The 19,376-nt window shown below is 40.3% G+C and overlaps 1 protein-coding gene across 1 annotated transcript in view; it reads left to right on the top strand.

Moving 5' to 3' along the window:
• The window catches only part of ofcc1 (orofacial cleft 1 candidate 1), a 91,603-nt gene extending 76,073 nt beyond the window's left edge, over window positions 1–15,530 (top strand). Inside the window, exons 21-23 of the mRNA XM_088283566.1 lie at window positions 5,772–5,972; window positions 12,879–13,017; window positions 13,219–15,530. Of these exons, the coding sequence (XP_088139692.1) occupies window positions 5,772–5,972; window positions 12,879–13,017; window positions 13,219–13,268 (390 nt within the window). The 3' untranslated portion in view covers window positions 13,269–15,530. The remainder of the gene's footprint in view (window positions 1–5,771; window positions 5,973–12,878; window positions 13,018–13,218) is intronic.
• The last annotated feature ends 3,846 nt before the right edge of the window (window positions 15,531–19,376 follow it).

The following is a 19,376-nucleotide window of genomic DNA, read 5'->3' as shown; positions in this document are numbered from 1 at the left end:
GTGATAGTTTTAACACTTTTATAAAAGCAAGATCTTGATAAAAAAATAAAAAATAAATACAGCCATGACTGTCATTCTTGCATGCTCCTTATTTTTAGTACACATTTTACACAATAATCATGTCACTTTATACCTAGACGCAATCCCTGCTTAGCGATAGCAAGATAAGCTAAACTGAGTTAGCTGTGAAGCTTACTTTCATCAAGGCATCAAAGCATCACTTAATACTTCCTGATGGCTGAAAACAAAGAACATTGTCTTCAGCAAACGATCAGGATCTCGTTAACAAGCGGTCAGCTGTAGCCAAATTAAAAAATCTCACACATATGTAATGTATCTAAACTAGGTTTGTCATGAAAAAACTTTCAGGACTTGTGACACAAGAGATGTACTTCATAACTCCTGCATGACGTGCAGCATAAGTGCACAGAGGTGTGTTAGACTGGGCGTTAGAAATTTTGCAGATGACTGCAGTCTGGCGGATCGGAGATGGAGGGCTGCGCTGCCATGGTAGTGGTCACATCCAACTTCAATCACAGTCAATCAAAGCAAATCCTCTCATTCCATTTTGATCTGGTATGCTTGTCGTGCACTAGAGTTTCAACATAGCGGAAGTATAAAGTCTCCTGTGTGAAGTCGGAACTCATCTTATTTTTCGGATTCAAACAAGTATATGCTTTTCACCGATTGCAAACATTTCAGATGATGTGATACTGGCGCGTTTGAGGGTGGCGTGTAGTGTACGTGATCAAATAGATGACACAGTTGGGTGCTACTTGTTCAACGATTCAACGAGATTTACATTTTGCCAGTTTTTTTCCACACCAATACCTCCACTTCAACAGAGCTCCAATCTTCACATTGGCTTCCATCACAACACTATAGTTCCATCCTCAGCCTTGCCTTCCATGCGCAAGTGATACATAAATAACCAAGTCTGTCCACCACCCAGGCAAATTCAAATGCACCTGTCAAAGTGATGAAGCACCCGCCCGCAGGGAGGCATTGTTTACATTTTTACTCCACTCGTCGCAAAAGTGAGATTCTAATTATTTCTCTCACTTTAAATTAAAGCCAAGCGGGGCAGAAGTACAAACCAAAGGGTATCACGGTCTGGATGCAGGAGCAGGTCTCCCTTCCAAGTAGAAATGTTGGGAAAAAGCCCCCCCAAAAAAACGTCTGAGACAGTCAGAATGAAGTGTGGCGGCTTCTAAGTCATGTTGGAGAACTTCAAGAAACTATTTTAGCTTTTATTATTATTTAGGGCAAAGCCAATTTTGCCTAGTGTGCGTATGAAAATGTACTGTATGTATTTTTTGGGTCCTGAGCATGACCCTTCAAAACTAAGTAAAAAAAATAAAATAATCAGTTTTACTGAACCGTGGAAACGTTTATCGTTTAACAAGTCTCAAAAAAACCATCCTCAAAGTTGAACAGAAGGTTGTCCATTTTGATTTGAAACAGCTGTTTTAGGCTCGTAATTTGATGAACACCGACCAGATTACGCTCCAAAATGAGCACAAATATGAAGCAGGTATCCTTGACAGACACCATGAAAAAGGCCGTGTGAGTTCCAGCTTTTGTTTTTATCATAATTGTGATATTTTCTTTCACGACAATGTACTAAAATGTGCTGCCTTCCGTGACAAAGTTGTAATTTGACTTTTCATTCCTATGTGAATTGTTTGAATAAATTTGCATTATACTTCTTGTACGGTTCTTTTACAGTGGTTCAACAACAACGATGAGGTCTGATTGTGAAGCTGTTTTTATCAGTGGACAATTTCCACCAAGGTCACAAACGTGATGAGGTGATTTTGTATTATTTTATTATTTTTTTCCTTTTCAAATAAGTGAGTCTAGAAACTGTATTTCCACGCATTAGGAAAATGTCACAGAGTGATCGTTGTGACAGTCAAAACAGTTTGTGCTCATTCTAATTCATCGCAACATTCTCTGTCATGACAACATAAAAAAATAGTTTTAAATTTTAAATGACATTTCTAGAGAGTTTTTAATGTAACTATTGTGGTTGCATGTTGCCATACTCTAGAACTGTGCTGTTACTAATATTTCAAATACAATGGGCCTGCTTGACGAAGACCCCACACTAAATCGTTCATCGTTTCTGACATGCGATTGTGGTGTTCATGTTGCGCAAAATCTACTCGGATTGCGATTTTACTAAAATCCCAAATGACGAAAGCTAAATTGGATGTTCACTCACTCTAACAGATTGCACAGACTGCTGCCGACAGGTGTAAATGATACAGACCGGGCGTATTTAAATGATTGTTTTCACCATGGAGCATTGTGGCATTGTGAGTGCATGCCAATTGGTTCTACCAGCTCATCTTGCACCCATTTATGCACACGTAAACCGTTAGTAAATGTGGTCCAGTGTATCTAGGGACTTGGCCCAATCCCAAGGACTAGTTTGTCACCCAAAGGATTTACGTACTGTCTTTTAGCTGCAGATTGACTTAATTCAGACTGTATAACAAGTAGATTTCAGTTGGGGCTACAGTTTTTACAGCTCACCCCCTCCTCCTCTTTTTAAGCTTTATGTTACAAGACACAAATAAAGACAATTGACTGGGGAGGAAAAGTGATTTTTGTATGTATTCAGATGAGCTCTGCTATCATTTGTTGAGCAGATAATCACATTTACCCCAAGAAAGACAGGCTGACTGTCTTTGTGATCCACGTCTGCAGCTGTGCCATCCACACTTCCTGTGCCCCTGTCCCCCTTTGCCCGTCCTCCATTTGCTATAATGTCTACAAATTCAGAAATTTATGTCCCTGCTGGAAAACATGGTTTGCCATTTATAATCCTCAGCCAAAATACAGAAGGTCTGTCTCTCATGATGCCAGTCAAGGGACTGATGCAGACTCTATCAGATTTCTAAATACAGACCCTGACAATAAATCCCGGCTTGATTGGCTTTGAATTGGGTTAGCTCACTTGAATGCTATCTGCTTAAACCACAGCTGGCCTGTCTGCTCCATGCAGGCATTGAACCTAAATCAGTCACTTAGTGCTATCAAATGGAACAATGGCAGAGTGGAAAGAGCACTCAAACTCTTGTTAGGAAGCAAGAAGCCAGGCTAGCACCATGGTGGAACAAAACCAGAACAGAAGTAGCACGGAGCTTCTAATGCTCTTTCCAGTTGTTTTGTCGCAACCGTGAGAGCCACGGTGCATTGCATGAAATGGCGTCACCCAAACCCGACACACAAACACCTTTTAAAGCTTTTGTTAAGCCTTGTCAACTGGATTTCACATGCTAATTCACATAAGACCGTAGCATGGCGAACAGGAAAAAAAAACATGTCTAGAGTACATCTCACTTATGAATAGCACAAGGAAACATCCTAACAGGTGTGTTTAACCAAAGCAATGCCAGCTCCCCGCAACCACAAATATTCTACTTCCATTAGGTTTTGCAGTTCTTGACTAGCAACTTGACTCTCAGCAGAAAATAGGAAATTGAAAAACGGTGACTGATGAGTTCCTAGTGTATCATAACACAATGGTTGAAAGACAACTGAATATATATATATATATATATATATGTATATAGGCTTCACTGATGGTGTAGTGGCACACTCGCCTGAGTTATGTGCAGGGCCGCGTGGGTTCAGTTCCCACTCAGTGACGGTGTCTATGTCTGCCCTGTGACTGGCTAGTGACCAGTTCTGGGTGTAGTGCGCCTTTCGCCCGTAGTCAGCTAGGATAGGCTCCAGCACCCTCCCGCAACCCTGTACAGGATGAGCGAGGTGGATAATGACATATATATATATATATATATAAATAGACATATATATATATATATACATGTATAAAAAGGCACTTTTTAATTTTGATAGTTTAATCTAAAATGTTAAGAATGACGTGCAGGTTGTTTTCCACTCAGTTTTGTTCTGTTTTGTTTGATGTGGACCCAATCATTGAAGTGCTCTCAGGCAACATTATCAACAAAAGCCAATTTTGCTTCTTCTTGGGCACTGTTTCACTCATTCATCTGCATATCAAACGTTCTTCCTGTCGATTTACTTGAGGCCAATAAGACAAGCGAGCAATATCACATGGTTCAATAGACTTTTTTATTTAAAGGAACCTAAAAAAGGGTTGGAATCTATTCATTAATTTGAACCAGAGAATAGTTGTGAAAACCTCCCTAAATTATTGCTATGAAGACACAAATATTTAAATTCATGGGACTGGGGTCTATCCAAAATACAATGTAGCTGCATACAATTGAATACAAGTTAAACAAAAAGACACATGCCATTGAAAACATAACCTATTTGGAGAGGGGAATAACACCAAATTAGGATAAATATTAACAAAATAGACTGAGGAAAAATAGGCACACACAACTTGGGTGTATGCACATGCACGCGCACCTGCACACAGAGTCAAATGAGCTCATCCTGGCATTTCACTTGTAGGAACTCGCCACAATTCCTATGCAAAAAGAAATATGCATTCGTTACATTTCGGAATCAGGGGTCAAGCCGTACAATGATAGAAAGACAAGAGCACAGACACGCAGACACACATTTTGACAATGACATCCTTTCTAATAGCGAGACTGCCTGCTTTGCAGCTTATATGCAGTGGCTCTAATTACAAGTGAGGTAATAGGCCTCACTGTTTTCTCTGTAAAGTGCCTTGAGTTGTATTTGCTTAAGTGTTTAGAGGTGCCGGCTGACATCGATACGCCACTAAATTAAACCTCTCCTTCAGTTTGACCCTGACACTCACGGCCAGTGGAACGAGCAGTTATTTTTCCTCCGACAGTTTCGGTGTTTTCAGACCAGTTGTAATTACGCCACCAATTATGGGGTCACCTTGAATTTTACAATTGAAAAACTTTCTCAATGTGACTTCACTTGTTTTTGTGTGTCCTTTGGCAATTTCAACCGGTTTACTTCGCATTCTAATGAGCAAGTTGATTTGAATGCTTTGGATTCATCAGAGAGGTGATACAAAAGAAATACCTGTTTGTGTGTGTGCGTGTGTGTTGTTTACGTTCTCTTAGCAGCTGACACCGTGTGTAAAATCCACCAAAATTGTGCACTCAGGACACATTGGAGCCTTTACCAGCGCGCACTTTCAGAGAGAGCTTCCATGATCTTCACACATGAATGACTTCGAGTTACATGACCTATATAACATGTTACACGCTCTGCTTCCTGCCTATGTCTCACCCTAATAGAGAAGGGCAGAGCATTACAGGTGTGTAAGCCCGAAATATATACATATATACACACACACGCACACGCACACACAGTCTGCAGGTCTGCCATCAGTGTAAAGCATATGTATGCATGATCACTTCGGCTACCTGCCACTGATTGGGCCCCATAGGATTTATCTACTAGTAACAATTAGCATCATCTAGTGAGCTCCAGCAGTGATTTATTTTGTTATTGTTATTATATAATAAAATTGTAATAATTTTATGTTTAAATGCGTTGAATCCAAACTTCGAACCTGTCATAATTCTTTGCATTGACACTATCAATGTGTACAACTTTTCTTATTATTTTACTGTGGTTGTATCGAACATACTGAGATGGATAACAATATTGCATGGATAATTTTGTTGTCGTCTCGCTCCTTTCATATTTTTGCATATTTTCTCACCATGTTTGCATTTGTTTGTTGAACCAAATATCTCATTTGTATCTGTGTTATATTGTGTCATAACAGATGGTAATCGGAGAATATTTGCGATAAACGTCATTGTATGTGTGACTAGGTGGCAGTCTACGACTATATGTGGACGGCAGAAAACCCGTTGGCTGGTTCTGCAACCCCCATAGATGACCCACATAAGGAACCCTCTCCCCTACCACATGGAGAGACCAGCACCCACGTGGCCATCTATACGCTCTACGTAAGCGGGCTCAAGCAAAGATACAGACATTTCCTCCGACAACCAGATGGGGCCATCATTGAGGTACGGCATTTAGGGGTCACACTTTGATTCAGTGGATACAGCGTGTGTCAAAAATAACAATACAAATGCTTTGCTTATAATGTGCCTGAGTGCTGTTTGTTAATGCAAGAGAAAGGTACAAGAGAGTGGAAAACTGGGTGGGATGCAGATTCACTGCCACTCCTTTTCATCCTCGCTCTATCCTCTCTCTCTGTGCGGAGGGAGCACGATTACTCGCGGCTTCAATATCGAGTCAAATCCACAGACAACAGTACAGCTGTGTGGTGCAAGAGGGCGAATAGCAACACCGCTAACCTGAAGAACAAGAATCCAAAGGTTTTCCTTGGGCAAAAACAAATGTAAAATGATGTTTCCTTCTCAAATAGAAGCGAAAGGATTTGCCCCCAGAAACAAATCATAACTTCATTCAAGTTCTGTTGTAGTCACTGCTTACCAAATAGCGATTGTCTAATAGCACTGCATTGAGACGATGGCTTGACAACAATGTCGGTCTTGCTGAATCAACAGAAAGAAGCAGTTGGGGAATTTATTTACATTGCCAACTCTTTCATCCGACTTTTGACAAGTCGTTGCGGTGTGAAACATTGCTTCATTAGTGCTGCGTGACAAGTGCTGCATTTATTCCTTTCTTCAATCATTCCTGTCAGTCCCCCTGAGTGCAACCTGCATCATCTTCACTAGATTAATATTTGCAAGTTTTACTGTCGGAGAAGTGAGGGGAGAAAGAAGGAGGCGGCGTATATAAAAAGACGCTAACAATTAGCTCTGAGGGTCTCTCATGTAATAGTCCTCTGTCATTATTTGAATGATAGGCAGTGTAAACATGCAACATGGTTCTCTCTCTTGTTTGTGTGTGTTATGTATGCCCGCAGACATCGATCAGACGTCCTGGCGAAATACTCACGCAAAGCACTTTGTCACAAATACATCACCTAATAACTTGTGTTCTTGTGATGGAGAAGAGTTTCCTGAAGGCCACGTTAAGTGAAGGATGTATGCGTCCCTTGGGTGCTTGTGTCTGTTCTTTACAACCTCACCACAAGAGACGCTGATGGCATTTCACCCGCTGGTAGAAGGGACCCACAGCATCAAAAGAATGGCGTCGGCTCGAGAGTGCGACTCCATCCCCACTGTGCCTTGCAGCTCCGACCTCTTCTGCATATTTCAAAATAATCCTCCCCAGACTATATGGACTGGTTTTATGTATATGCGAGCATCCAGAAATCACCAAAGGGCATTCCGATCACTCAGAAGCACACTTGCGCTGATTTTTATTGGCGGTTTATATTCTGGCATTAAGATGCATGTAACAGGGCGGTGTGTACAAATTTGCCTCCAGATAAATTGCAATAAAACTAAAATATATAAGACAATGGAAAACAAAAGAGAAAACGGCTTCATTATGGGAATATAGCAATGGTTCCAAAAGCAAAATTGAGAGTTGGTTACGTCTCGAGAGCAACACAAATGTATGTAAAAATGTATCATAGAGAAGACAACAGCCAAATTTTCTACAAAATGTCGTGGTAATCTCCTTTATGACTGATGACGTAATCGGTTACCAAGTAAAAATTTTCAATGGCCCAATGGAAAACTTTATTAAGGTTTGATCATGAATAATAAATGTAATTACAGCTACGGCTTCCTAAATTTAAATGGTGCATATGATTTTAAATTACCGTACTTTAGCTCCATGTTAAAACACTTTTTTTTTAGTCCAACATTTATTTTTTTCAGTTGTAAAAAATCTTTGGTCAAACCTGCCCTCCGAGATCGACAGTGATACAAATATTTAACCTGATTTAAATATGTAATACGGTAACTGCACTCTCTTCCCAGTTAGTTACCAAGGGTAATTGTGCTCCTTAAGAAGGCTGCTTCCATTTACTGAGGCAATATTGACGGATGGCTCATTTCCTTTAAAGTGCTCTGTTTTCATAGGCAGTGTCCTGGACGCCAATGCCCCGGAGGAGTCGCTCCTCCCTTAGACTAACATGACCACAGCTCCGGGGGCCAGCGGCTTTGCATATTACTCACACATTTACAGCCTAAATTTGTCTAAACGAACGCCTTCACAATTAAAGTCCCGGAAGAATGGCCCTGAGCTATAGACATTGTTCGACACTGTTTGGAAGGCACCCAACAGTCAGGTGTGTCCTGTTTGCTGAAATGTGAGAAAATGAGAAGCAGACGCGCAAAATTAAATGTTTCTATTGTTTAAACAGCTATTATTCAACCTGCTACTATATGTTGTTTGAAGTGTTCTCTCCCTGTGTTGAAAGATTCATATTTAGTGTGAATGAAATGGTGCAAACGTGCAGTAAAATGTCACAATAATGAGGTCTTTATTGACTTCTACTCAAAGAAAGTTAATATTAATGATCCCTCATATGGTCTCACTCTGCATATGGCCCTGGGCGCGTGTCTGTGATATTGACCATGTTGGTGGAAGTGTGGAGTGGAATCACAACAATACAAAACATTGCCGTCCATGTGCTTACATGCAAAATAAATAAATAAACAAAAAGAAAAGACATTGAAGGTAAAGTGAGGTGTCGCTTTGCAAACAGTCATTACCTATAAAACAGATGTTCCACAGATGCCATCTCGCAAAAAGCACTGCTGACAACAACAGTTAGGGCCGAAATGACGCAGGGAACTGCTTCCATATAACGGAGGACCGTCAGTGAAGGCCTCATAAGCGCTCTGTCTGCAGAAACAAGATGGCTGATGAAGAAATTAATGCAGGCAAAGTCATTATCTTCCCTCCTAAAACCACAGTGTGTTTATGTCCCCCCGCGTCGCTCTTTTCCTCGCGGGCTAGCACTTAAGTGTCGACGGACAACTGTGCTCTCGTTTTTGTCTCCTCGCTCCATATGGAAGGCAGCAGCATATGCAAAAACTGGCTCTGCTTCTGTAAAACTTCCATTAAAGATGCACAACTAAGGCTCCGCCAGCTTGACTATTACCTCTCCCTGCAAATTATTTATGGCGCCAAAAAGAAAAAAAAAAAAATGCTGAAGAGGAGTATCTCCACTGACGAAGATAAATAAAAAAAACACTTTTCACTTACAATTTCAGCAGCGCTTTTACTGTTTTTTATTTTTTTTATCTGGGTGAACACTTTTGGAGAGGCAATGCAGTTTATACACACTGTACACCTGTTTTATACTGAAATTGCTTTGTTGCATTATGCATTGTGCTTCAGTCTGAATTTGTAGGTTTTTCAAAAAAAGACAATCGACAAAAATATCGGTACACTTGCCCAATAAATGATGCATTCAAGTCCACTGGGACACTTGGTGCTTACCATCCACCATCCATCCATCTTCTTCCACTTTTCTGGGGACGGGTCGCAGGGGCTGCTCCAGCTCTTCTGGGGGTACCTTGAGGCAACCCCAGTCCAGCCAAAAGACATGGTCTCGCCTCTCTGGGCCACAGCTTTCCCAGGGGCGTCCTGGTGGTGCATGCCCAGAACTGGCAGGCAATAACATTTAAATAAATACGGAAGGGGCCGAAGCTACAATAATGAATGCAGAATTACAACTGGGATGTGCAAAATTGACAAATGCCTCTATGGGATTGTGTGTCAACTGTTTAGTTAACGGCAAGAGGGAAACTTGACGTGATGGATAGTTTGATAATCTATCTGAGGGAAGGAGCTGGAAGATGGAGTGTCCATGAGAATTTTTCCCGCCTGTGACTTAGTTCTTTGAGCATGCAATTCCAAAAGAGTGGGACTGTGGTACTGATGATAAAGTCTCTTGTAGCAGCACCTAACCAGACTTTGATGGCTGAACAAAGGACTGATTCAATGAATACTGCAGAGAATGGGCTTTTCTGCCTTCAAGGTACTACTCAAATCACTTCAACGCTGTTTCTTAATTCACCTACTGATGACGCAGCATCAGGACACCTCAAGGACACCTTGACATTGTCCCAAGTGCTGAGGATCGAATCCACAACCTTGGGGTTGGGAGATGACCACTCCACCAATTGAGAGCCATGCTGCTCCAAGAACTCCTGTGGCAGGCTGTGTTCACTCAGAAGCTGCAGAAAGTAAATCCTTGCTGGGACTTTTTCAGGATGGTGTTGATGTTGGTCTTGAGAGACTGTAGTTGCAAGGAACTTGAAGGTCTCCAGTATTGACCGTGTGCTGTTGGACAGCATGAGGGGCACATGTGGTGAGGGATGTTTCCTGAAGTCTGACATCGTCTTTATAGTCTTGAGCGTGTTCAACTCCAGGTTGTATTGGCCGGAACAGGATTTGTGATATGGCCACAACAGGCCACACTGTTATCGGCCAGACTCAACTTTAAACGCTTCTGTTTTGTCGGCATTTATGAGAACTAAGACAGTTGAATTGTGAAAAAAATAGGACAATGTTGACAAACCTCTTGATCTAGTCGGTCGTTTTCAGAATATTTCACAGCAGTGCATGGCACGCATTGTCACATTCTTTGGTGAGTTCGATGAAGGCAAGGAGGAGCGAAAGATGGTGTTTTTACTATTTCTAAAGGCACTTGTCGAAGGATGAAGGTCATGTCTGTTGTCCCCCAAAATAGCCCCATTATCCATGGTGTCTCGGATAAGTCACCTTCAGCAAGTTGCTTCAGATTTCTGTTTGTGAGGGAGGCCAACATTTTTTCAACGGTTGACGGGAGCGATATTCTATGGAGATTTTCACAGTCTGACCTGACCCCCCCCCCGATTTTTTTTGTAGTTACAGTCCTGGATATCTTTTGGTGTGCAGATCTTCTCTATTTGTTAATGGAGCTGTTGTTTGATCTTTCGGTATAGATCTCAGAAGTGATGATGCCTGCTCTAACTGTTCTCACAAATTATGAAGCAGAGACATATCCAAACAATATTATGACACAAACATCACATAAAATTGATAATGAGTAAGAAGCGCAAGGACTAATCAATAACTGACAACCCAGGAAATATGCCATGAACAATCTTTCATTTTTCACCACTTTCTAGTGGCGATACAATTGGGTCTTCGCTATATCAATATTGACCTAATTTAACATGCAGAGAATATGAAGAGGTTAACCTTTTGCAAAATACCTTGCAGCAACAATAATTGACAAAGCACATCAATTCTCCCCACACCTTGCTTTTCTTTTGTAATTACTCCATCCCACATTTGATTGCCGCTTTGGTGCTGGAGGACCCTCGCTTCATTTGCTATGAGGTCATCGTCAGCTCTCAGAAATAAAGTATGAATCTGATTCATAAAGCAAGTCTGCTCTGCATGTTGTGTGGGGGCTTGTGTGTGTGTCAGGCTACAAGACAGAGGAGAATGTCCTTGGCTATGTACTGTATGTAGCATGAGGAGATTAATGCCTCCCTGGCAGTCATATCTGCTTAGCAAGAGGAAGTACGAAGTACACCGCATGCAATTATCTGGCAAGTTAGTACAAGTTTTAGATAAAGACACTCTGCGGTACCTTTTTCAACTTGGCTGCTCTATCTCTGCAATTTGCAACTGTAAAAAAAAATGCCTTGTGACATTTTTCCACATGGAACGTAAGTGAATGATATGTTGTCCAAAAATGACAGATTATTACCTATATATATGATGACCTCTCCTGGACACACAACACCACAGCAGTGATAAAGAAGGTCCACCAGCGTCTGCACTTCCTGAGAGTCCTCAGGAAATTCAACCTGGACAGGAAGCTGCTGCTGGCCTTCTACCACTCGTCCATCGAGAGCCTTCTGACTTACTGCGTCTCTACCTGGTACGACAGCTGCACTGAGGCAGACGGAGTGAGGCTCCAGAGAACAGTCAAAAGAGTGCAGAGGATTTTTGGCTGCCTCAGACAAGCTCACAACGACCCTTACCTTGTTGAACTGCAACATAATGTGTTTTATTTATCCAATTTTGTATTTATTTTCCATTTAATTCTTTAAATTTTAATTCATCTAATTTATGTATTCAATTAAATTATTGTTGAATTGCACTGAAGTGGGGACCTCTCCAATCTTGTTGCGCACTGAGTACAATGACAATAAAAGGCATTCTGATTAAAATCAGAACACATCATGGCATATTGTCATAGAGAAATAATTGAATCGCGACTCTCAAATCTCAATTAGGGTTGGGTGGTATTACGGTCATACGGTATCCCTCAGATTCTGTGGACCTGAGAGACAAACTCACCTGCTATCTCAGCACTAACTAGGACGAAGAGATTACCACACAATACGGATTGCGATCCAGAAGTGAAATAATTAAAAAAAAAAAAAAAATAGTTGAACGGTACAGCATTTTAATATAACAAAGAAAAATCTTTCCATGGGTTTTTACGCTGTTATTCACTCCGATAGGTTTTTACTCCAGAGAATATGAGCATTTGTATCCTTGGGACACCGTATGATGTACATCAGACATGTCCAGTTCTGATCCTCAATGTGTCACATGACCTGTTTGTTTCCCATCTCTACCTGCTACAACATACCTAATTCAAATGATCAGCTCCCCACCAAGCTCTGAAGACGAATGATAACAATCCTGATCATTTGAATCAGGTATGTTGCAGCCGGGAAAAATGGAAAACAGAAAGATGAGTTGCCCGTGAGGACCAAGTTTGGACACGCCTGATGTAGATAAAGCACTATGTGCCATTTACCATTTCCATCACAAATCCGATATTCCGTGGTGATGTATCATTATCTGTGTCGTACCGTAATTACAGACACAACAACAAACCAACAATGATGTTCATCTTTTATTATTTTGTTTCTCTTGCTATCACATTTTTCAACAGTGAGAAATTGATTGAAATATTATTAAAAGCTTTGAAATTTGTCACTGTTATGACTGTAGGCTTTGCTGAACTGCACATTTGTTGCCTGAAAAAGGCTCGCTTATTGCACATGTGCGGTTTCCTAAAGGTGATTGGTGACCTCGAGGGTTCAGACAATGCAACCAGAATGGCTCCCTTTGCAGGCCAGCGATCAGAGCCTTGGACGATGGATCAGGAAGTCTCAGGCGTCACCCGCCAGCTAAGGAAAAGAAATAAGCTTTTTGGACGTAAGTGCTGTAACAGAATTTGGTCTGGGTGTTCTTTTTTTTTTTTTTTCACAAAATGATCACATAATGACAAGTACACATTCGAGGAGATGCCACTGACTCATGTCAAACATACAAGCCTGTTACCTGCGTAAACATTTTCTTCCCGCTCTTTGTTTAACTAAATTTACTCGGTTTTTTTTGGCGGCTCTTTTCCCTCAGGGTGTTCTCGCGTTGAGCCAGTAGGAGGAAGCAGGTGTGACTCGGGTTGAGAACAAGACTTCAACCAATGAGAGCGAAGCAATGGGGAGAAAGGGTTTGGACGCCAAACTGTTGTCATGTCATTTTAACAACTGTCATTTTGACTCAGCGTCTGAACTTCGTCAGTCTTTACCCATTTAGCATATCAGACTTAAAGATGATTTAAATCTTAAAGATTTAAATTCATTTTCTGTAGCACTTTTCATGAATGGGATTGTGGGTGACCTGAAGCCTATCGTAGCTATCTATGGGCATACTTTAAAAAAAAAAAAAAAAAATATTCACACCCACTATTTACAGTCTTCAATGAGCCTTTTATGTTTTAGGAAAGTTTGGGGACTTTCTCATTAACAAGAATGATGTGTTTTACATGGGAACATTTCAATCAAGTACTACAATTAGGTAATTTAATCTTAGGGGGGAGGTGAGGGCGATTAGAATTTAAGGGTGTAAAATTGATATGTAAATAATTCAACTCTGAGGTTGCTGAAGTAAAAGTTTCTAATCTTTAATTCAGCGATAAAATATCAACATTGGCTTCCCAGCCATCTTGATGTGCATTGAATATGTCTGCTAGTCGGCGCTTAGTGTAATGAATTGGTTCACAAATCAGGCCATAATGGCCGCCTACTTACACATATTGCTTAATTAAAGGTTGTGAGGTTATTAGCATGTGTCCCAGCCGCGGAGTAAAGCGATGATGCAGATGTCATAGAGGGACAGACTTTAAAGATTTTATAGAAAGCTAATCTGTCGTGCTAAACTAAAATCAGGGTATAATAACCTGACAGTTCTATTAATGAAGATTTTCCCTTATGCAGAGCCACGACACATCAGGGCCGTTATGGTTATGTTTGTGTGAACACACTTCTTCTGCCTTAAAAATGATGCATGTCACATGAACACAAACTGTTTCAACAGCAGAATCATCAAAATCATATTGATTGTATGGTGGGGTTGCTTTAATTTGCTGTGATGTTTTAAACTTATTATGTACTTATTATTATGTTATAAGCCTCAATTCTTAACTTTACTCGGAATTTCATTCCACAAACAACATTTTTCAGGATTCAGGTTGTACCTTGTTGTGTTGTGTGAATGCTGATAGTCAAAGATTAATATTACACTAATATTACACTCAACAATGTCAAACTTCTTCTGCTGGCTTAAATGGTGCCCAAAAGTGGCTCCATGTGAAATTGATTTGGGGGCGGGTGAGCTCACAGTTTCCTTTTCTTTGCAGGAAAACAAAATGTATAGAAAATCAGTTTGAGTAAATGCATAAAGTTGGAATTTATTCAATGTATATATTTTGAGCAATGGACAAACTGGAGTAACATCGTTATATTAGTGATAAGTCTATCTGTGTTGTCACAACCTAGAGTAAATAAATTAAAAGGCTGATGTTACACCCTCTCCCCCAATTCAATCTGTCCCATACCCAACCCTAAGCAGGGATGCTGCCTTGTACAGAATAGATAACAAGATGCTCTTGCCTGTCTCCTTGTGGCCTTTACCTTCCTCACTCCTCAAATATCATTTCACCCAACTATTTGCTATGTTTGTTTTTTTTTTATTAACACCGCCGACATTTCCTCACTTACCTTTTGTGACTGTATTCTGCGCCCTTTTACAAATATCCATCTCACCCTCTATCCAGCTATCTTTGATGTATTTTTATGATTAAAGAAATGCCCTAGCATGGCATTATTCAATTATACAAGACAGGAGTTGTTTGTCAAAACAAGAAGGGAGAAAGTTTAATTTTGTTTAACACATTACATGTATTTAATTTCATAGGGTTGGGTTTCAGAAAGAGGGTTTTATCAAAGTAGCGTTTCAAAGTAGGGTTAGCATTTTAAAGTGGGGTTTCCAAGTAGGGTTAGGGTTTCAAAATCGCGCTAGGGTTTCCAAAGTAAGGTTTAAAAGCAGGATTTACAAATGAGGTTAGGTTTTTAAAGAAGGGTTAGGCTTTCTAAATATGGCTTCAAAGTATGGTTAGTTCTCGAAAGTAGGGTTTCCAGACAACAGTTCATAGTAGGATTATGGTCCAATTTCCATAGAAAGGTGCATGTGCGCTCGGCAAACACTGGTGCATATATCCCGCTGGGGCGAGTCTTGTTTTGCCGGGGCGGGTTGTCACATTCAGACTCACGATCGGGGTCGAAGCCAATGTCCAATTATCATCCAAGAGAGAAGATTTTCTTGCAGTTTCTTTAAATGCACTCCAGCGAGTCTTCTGCCATGTATAGCATCCGACTCTCCCGTGCTGAATTCAAAGTGAAATATATATATATATATATATATATATATATATATATATATATATATATATATATATATATGTATATATATATATATATATATGTATATATATATATATATATATATATATATATATATATATATATATATATATATATATATATACATTTATATTAAGTGGTGAAATTCACATTATAATATAAGCAAAATATTCTCATTATTGTGAGTGAAGCATTGGCAATAGCTTTCATGAGCAATGTTTGAGCAAATTTCATGAGCTTTTGATGTTATTGATTTTATCCAGAATGCAGTGTGAGTTTGAAAATAGTTCACTGGTAGATTTTTTCTTTTTTTTTTTTTTTTAATTATCAATAAAGAACATAAACTTTGCTGCTTATCTGTCTCTATGTGTTCCTTTCTATTGATCATTTTGATAAAAGGCTTCTTTTAGTGTATCCTCGCCTTTTTCATCCGACCAACAAAGCCTTTTGCAAGTGATGCTGAAGGGCGTAGCAGCAGAGTGGCTGAAGGTATTGCACTGTTTCAAATATTTGATTGCTGAGGACAAACATTATTTCCACACCATCTAAATTTCAAATTGGTCCCTGGGAGAAAAAAACATTACTGGGGGGAAGAAAGACATGCCGCTAGGTCTCAGCACCACACATCTGCTGATTTATGTTAAAAGCAAAAAACCTTTTTGCAGCGCTTTTATGAGGGAACTTTGACTTTTTGAAGTTGAAGAAGTTGTGATTTGTGTGTGCGCATGCATGTGTGTCTGCATCTGCTCTGCTCCGAACCGAGTCAACCTGGGGATGTTGCCCGAGTGACATGGGAAGGACATGGGGGGTGAAAAAATAAAAAAAATAAAAAAAAAAAAACTTTGTATGTAGCCCTGAGCTTGAGGTAGTTTGCATTCAAAAGTGCTGTCGAGCTCATTATGCTTCTCGTTGAGATTGGCAACACTTTGGGCAAAGCCCGATTTGAATTAAACCCACCAAAATAAATGAAAGAAATTCAAATTCACACTTCGGCTGCTTTGTGTGTGTGTTTTTGTTTTTGTAATTTCAGGACTTCCATGATTGAAAATATGTGACCCATTGCTGCACTTTTGTACTCTGAAACTTTATTTATTTTTTATAGGAAGTTGGGACATCACTCTAACAAGTGTGCGAATTGAAATATGCTTACTTGACCTTCCACAACAAAATCTTGAATACCCTGAAAAGTGAGCATGATTCAAGTGGAAGTCAAGACATTTCTTTACAATATGCTCTATGTGCCTCCACTTGTCTAAACAAAGCATGATTAATGTTGTATTTGTGGAATATGAAGTAAGCAGCCAAATCCATTGGGTTTTATCCATCTCGGCGGCCATTTTGTTACTTGCTGTCAACTGAAAATGACATCACAGTGCTTAAGGGCTCAGGTAGCGACCAATCAAGGCTCACCTGTTTCATGCATTTGGTCATGTGACGTTCAAAAGCTGTCAATCACAAAAAGTACTCGATGCATAATGTTTTGCCCCAGGCAATGCCGGAAACATTGTAATCCAGCCACACAAAAATTACCACCGAAAAGCTGAATTATTGTGGGCAAATGTGGACAAGAAATAAACTAAAATTAATAGAAAGCCGAAGTTACTCATGCGCATGTTCCAACAGGTGGTAGGCCTTTTGGACAAAATAATTTATCAGAAAATCTTGACTACATATGATTATAGTCATAAGAAAAGTGAAGACTTATTTGCAATGATGTACAACGGTGTGTTGGCACTCGGATTGACTCTGTGGAACATTGTTGTGTGGGAGGGGGTACAATTTTTCGATAATTCTGTACAATTCATATTTTTGGGTGAAATACGATTCTTTTTGGTGTTCAGCGTTCATATTACATAATAAATTTGACTTCGGCCTGTCTGGTGTGTGATCATATCTACTCCCAAAGTGAAATGTTTTTCCCAATTAAAAAGGTGTTTCGAGATTTTTTTGTATACGAAGAATCTGATTAGTAACAACCAAACCGTATTCAACCTGACTGCACAAGTGGTGCCCCATTTTTTGGTAGCAAAACGCTAATATGCAAATCAGATATACATTCTAGACCTCTGTCAGGTGTTTTCGTCCAATCTGTATTCTTCCTCGCTGACCCTGAACATGATATCCTGGTGCTTAAGCTGTGGAAAACACATGCAAAAAAGAGAAGCGAGTAAGGAAAGGGGGGCTGTACGAGCATGTCAATGTTGTGCCATATTTCAGTGGCATCTGGATAGATCATGTGCCTGCCTGCACACATATTTATTTATTTGAGGAGAGTCAGGCGGGCAGATGTCCTGCTCACAGGAGAAATCATTTGCGGTGGGTGAAAAAAGGGAGGGGAGATGGAGTGAAAAAATATATGAATATGCAAATTTAGTCACAGTGTGGAACCTTGTAATGAGTGGGAAATGTAGACGCCATCTTTCATTATGCAGAGGTCATTGCTTAATGCCAGGCAGCTGGGCCCAGCTTCTTTTCTCTGAACACCCCCCCCAAACCTCCACCCACCCACCACCACCTCTCCTGTCATCTCACAGCAACTTGAAGCATAGTGTGCCACAAAGGAACATGGCACACATCCACATGTGGACTGAACGCAAACTACAGCTGCACCTGAAGGTCTTTATCATTGCACACCAACTTGCACCAACTTTCACTGTTTCACAATTAAAGATGTGAGCACTCAATTTATCATACATTTGTGATAGATCGCTGAACAATCTAGTAACCCTCAGTTGAAACAATTAATGGATATTCTGCTACAATCCAACAGAGCTGTACTTTAAAAACGTGTATTTAATAATGCACTTAATTTAGAATTAGAATTATAAATCCCTTTATTGTCATTGTACTCAAGAGTGCAACGAGATTAGAGAGCTCCCCTCTCCAGTGCAATAAGATAAGATAAGATGTCCTTTATTAGTCCCACAATGGGGAAATTTGAGAAAAAATTCGAGATTCGAACCCAGGCCTCCTGGGGAGACTGGGTCCTGAACGCGGCGCCTTAGACCACTCGGCCATCCTGGCAGCCATACAACAATAATACAGACAAATCGATTCACATGTAACCGTCCCTCAAGAATGATTATTATCTAAGGTATTTAGGGTTCAATTCCGGCTCCGACCTTCCTGTGTGGAGTTTGCGTGTGCTTGCCGTGTCTGCGTGGGTTTTTTCCATGTACTCCGGTTTCCTCCCACATTCCAAAAACATGCATGGTAGGTTTATGGGACACTCTGAATTGTCTCGAGGTGTGACTTTGAATAGTTGTTTTTGTCTATGTGCACCCTCCAATTGGCTGGCACTTCAGGGTGTACCCTGCCTATTGGCCAAAGATGCTGGGATAGGCTCCAGCACGCCCGTGACCCTCGTGAGGACAAGCAGCTCAAATAATGTTTGGTTGGGTAATATAATTTAAATATGTTTTCATGTGAAAATGTATATTCAGCACAGCAATGTTTGTGTTGTTACAGTTGTTGCACATGCATGCTTGCGTAGAGGCTGTTGTCAAAGCACAGTTCAAACATAACTAAGCGCCATACTTACACACAGTCACGGCTTAGCTGTGCATCTGTTTGGATCGGTCAATTTTTACACACTAAAAAGGTACCTGCAATCTTGAACACATGAGCAAGACATGCTAACCATCTGCAACAAAGGATGTGAAGTAGGCTCTTCTTTTTTAGCGATTTTATCCATCAAGGCACTCAGGGCAGAAAGAAAATGTGCAGCATTTACTTCAGTGTCCAGAGATAAGTTACTTTGTTTTGTTGTTGTTATTTTGTTTTGCTTTGTGCTACATGGGTAAATCTTAATCT

Source organism: Idiotropiscis lumnitzeri, chromosome 19 (genome assembly GCF_059441095.1).
Source record: "Idiotropiscis lumnitzeri isolate Australia: NSW breed Sydney's pygmy pipehorse chromosome 19, RoL_Ilum_1.0, whole genome shotgun sequence".
Lineage (NCBI taxonomy): Eukaryota > Metazoa > Chordata > Actinopteri > Syngnathiformes > Syngnathidae > Idiotropiscis > Idiotropiscis lumnitzeri.
The sequence above is the reverse complement of the archived record's forward strand: the minus strand, read 5'-3'. Positions and strand labels throughout refer to the sequence as shown.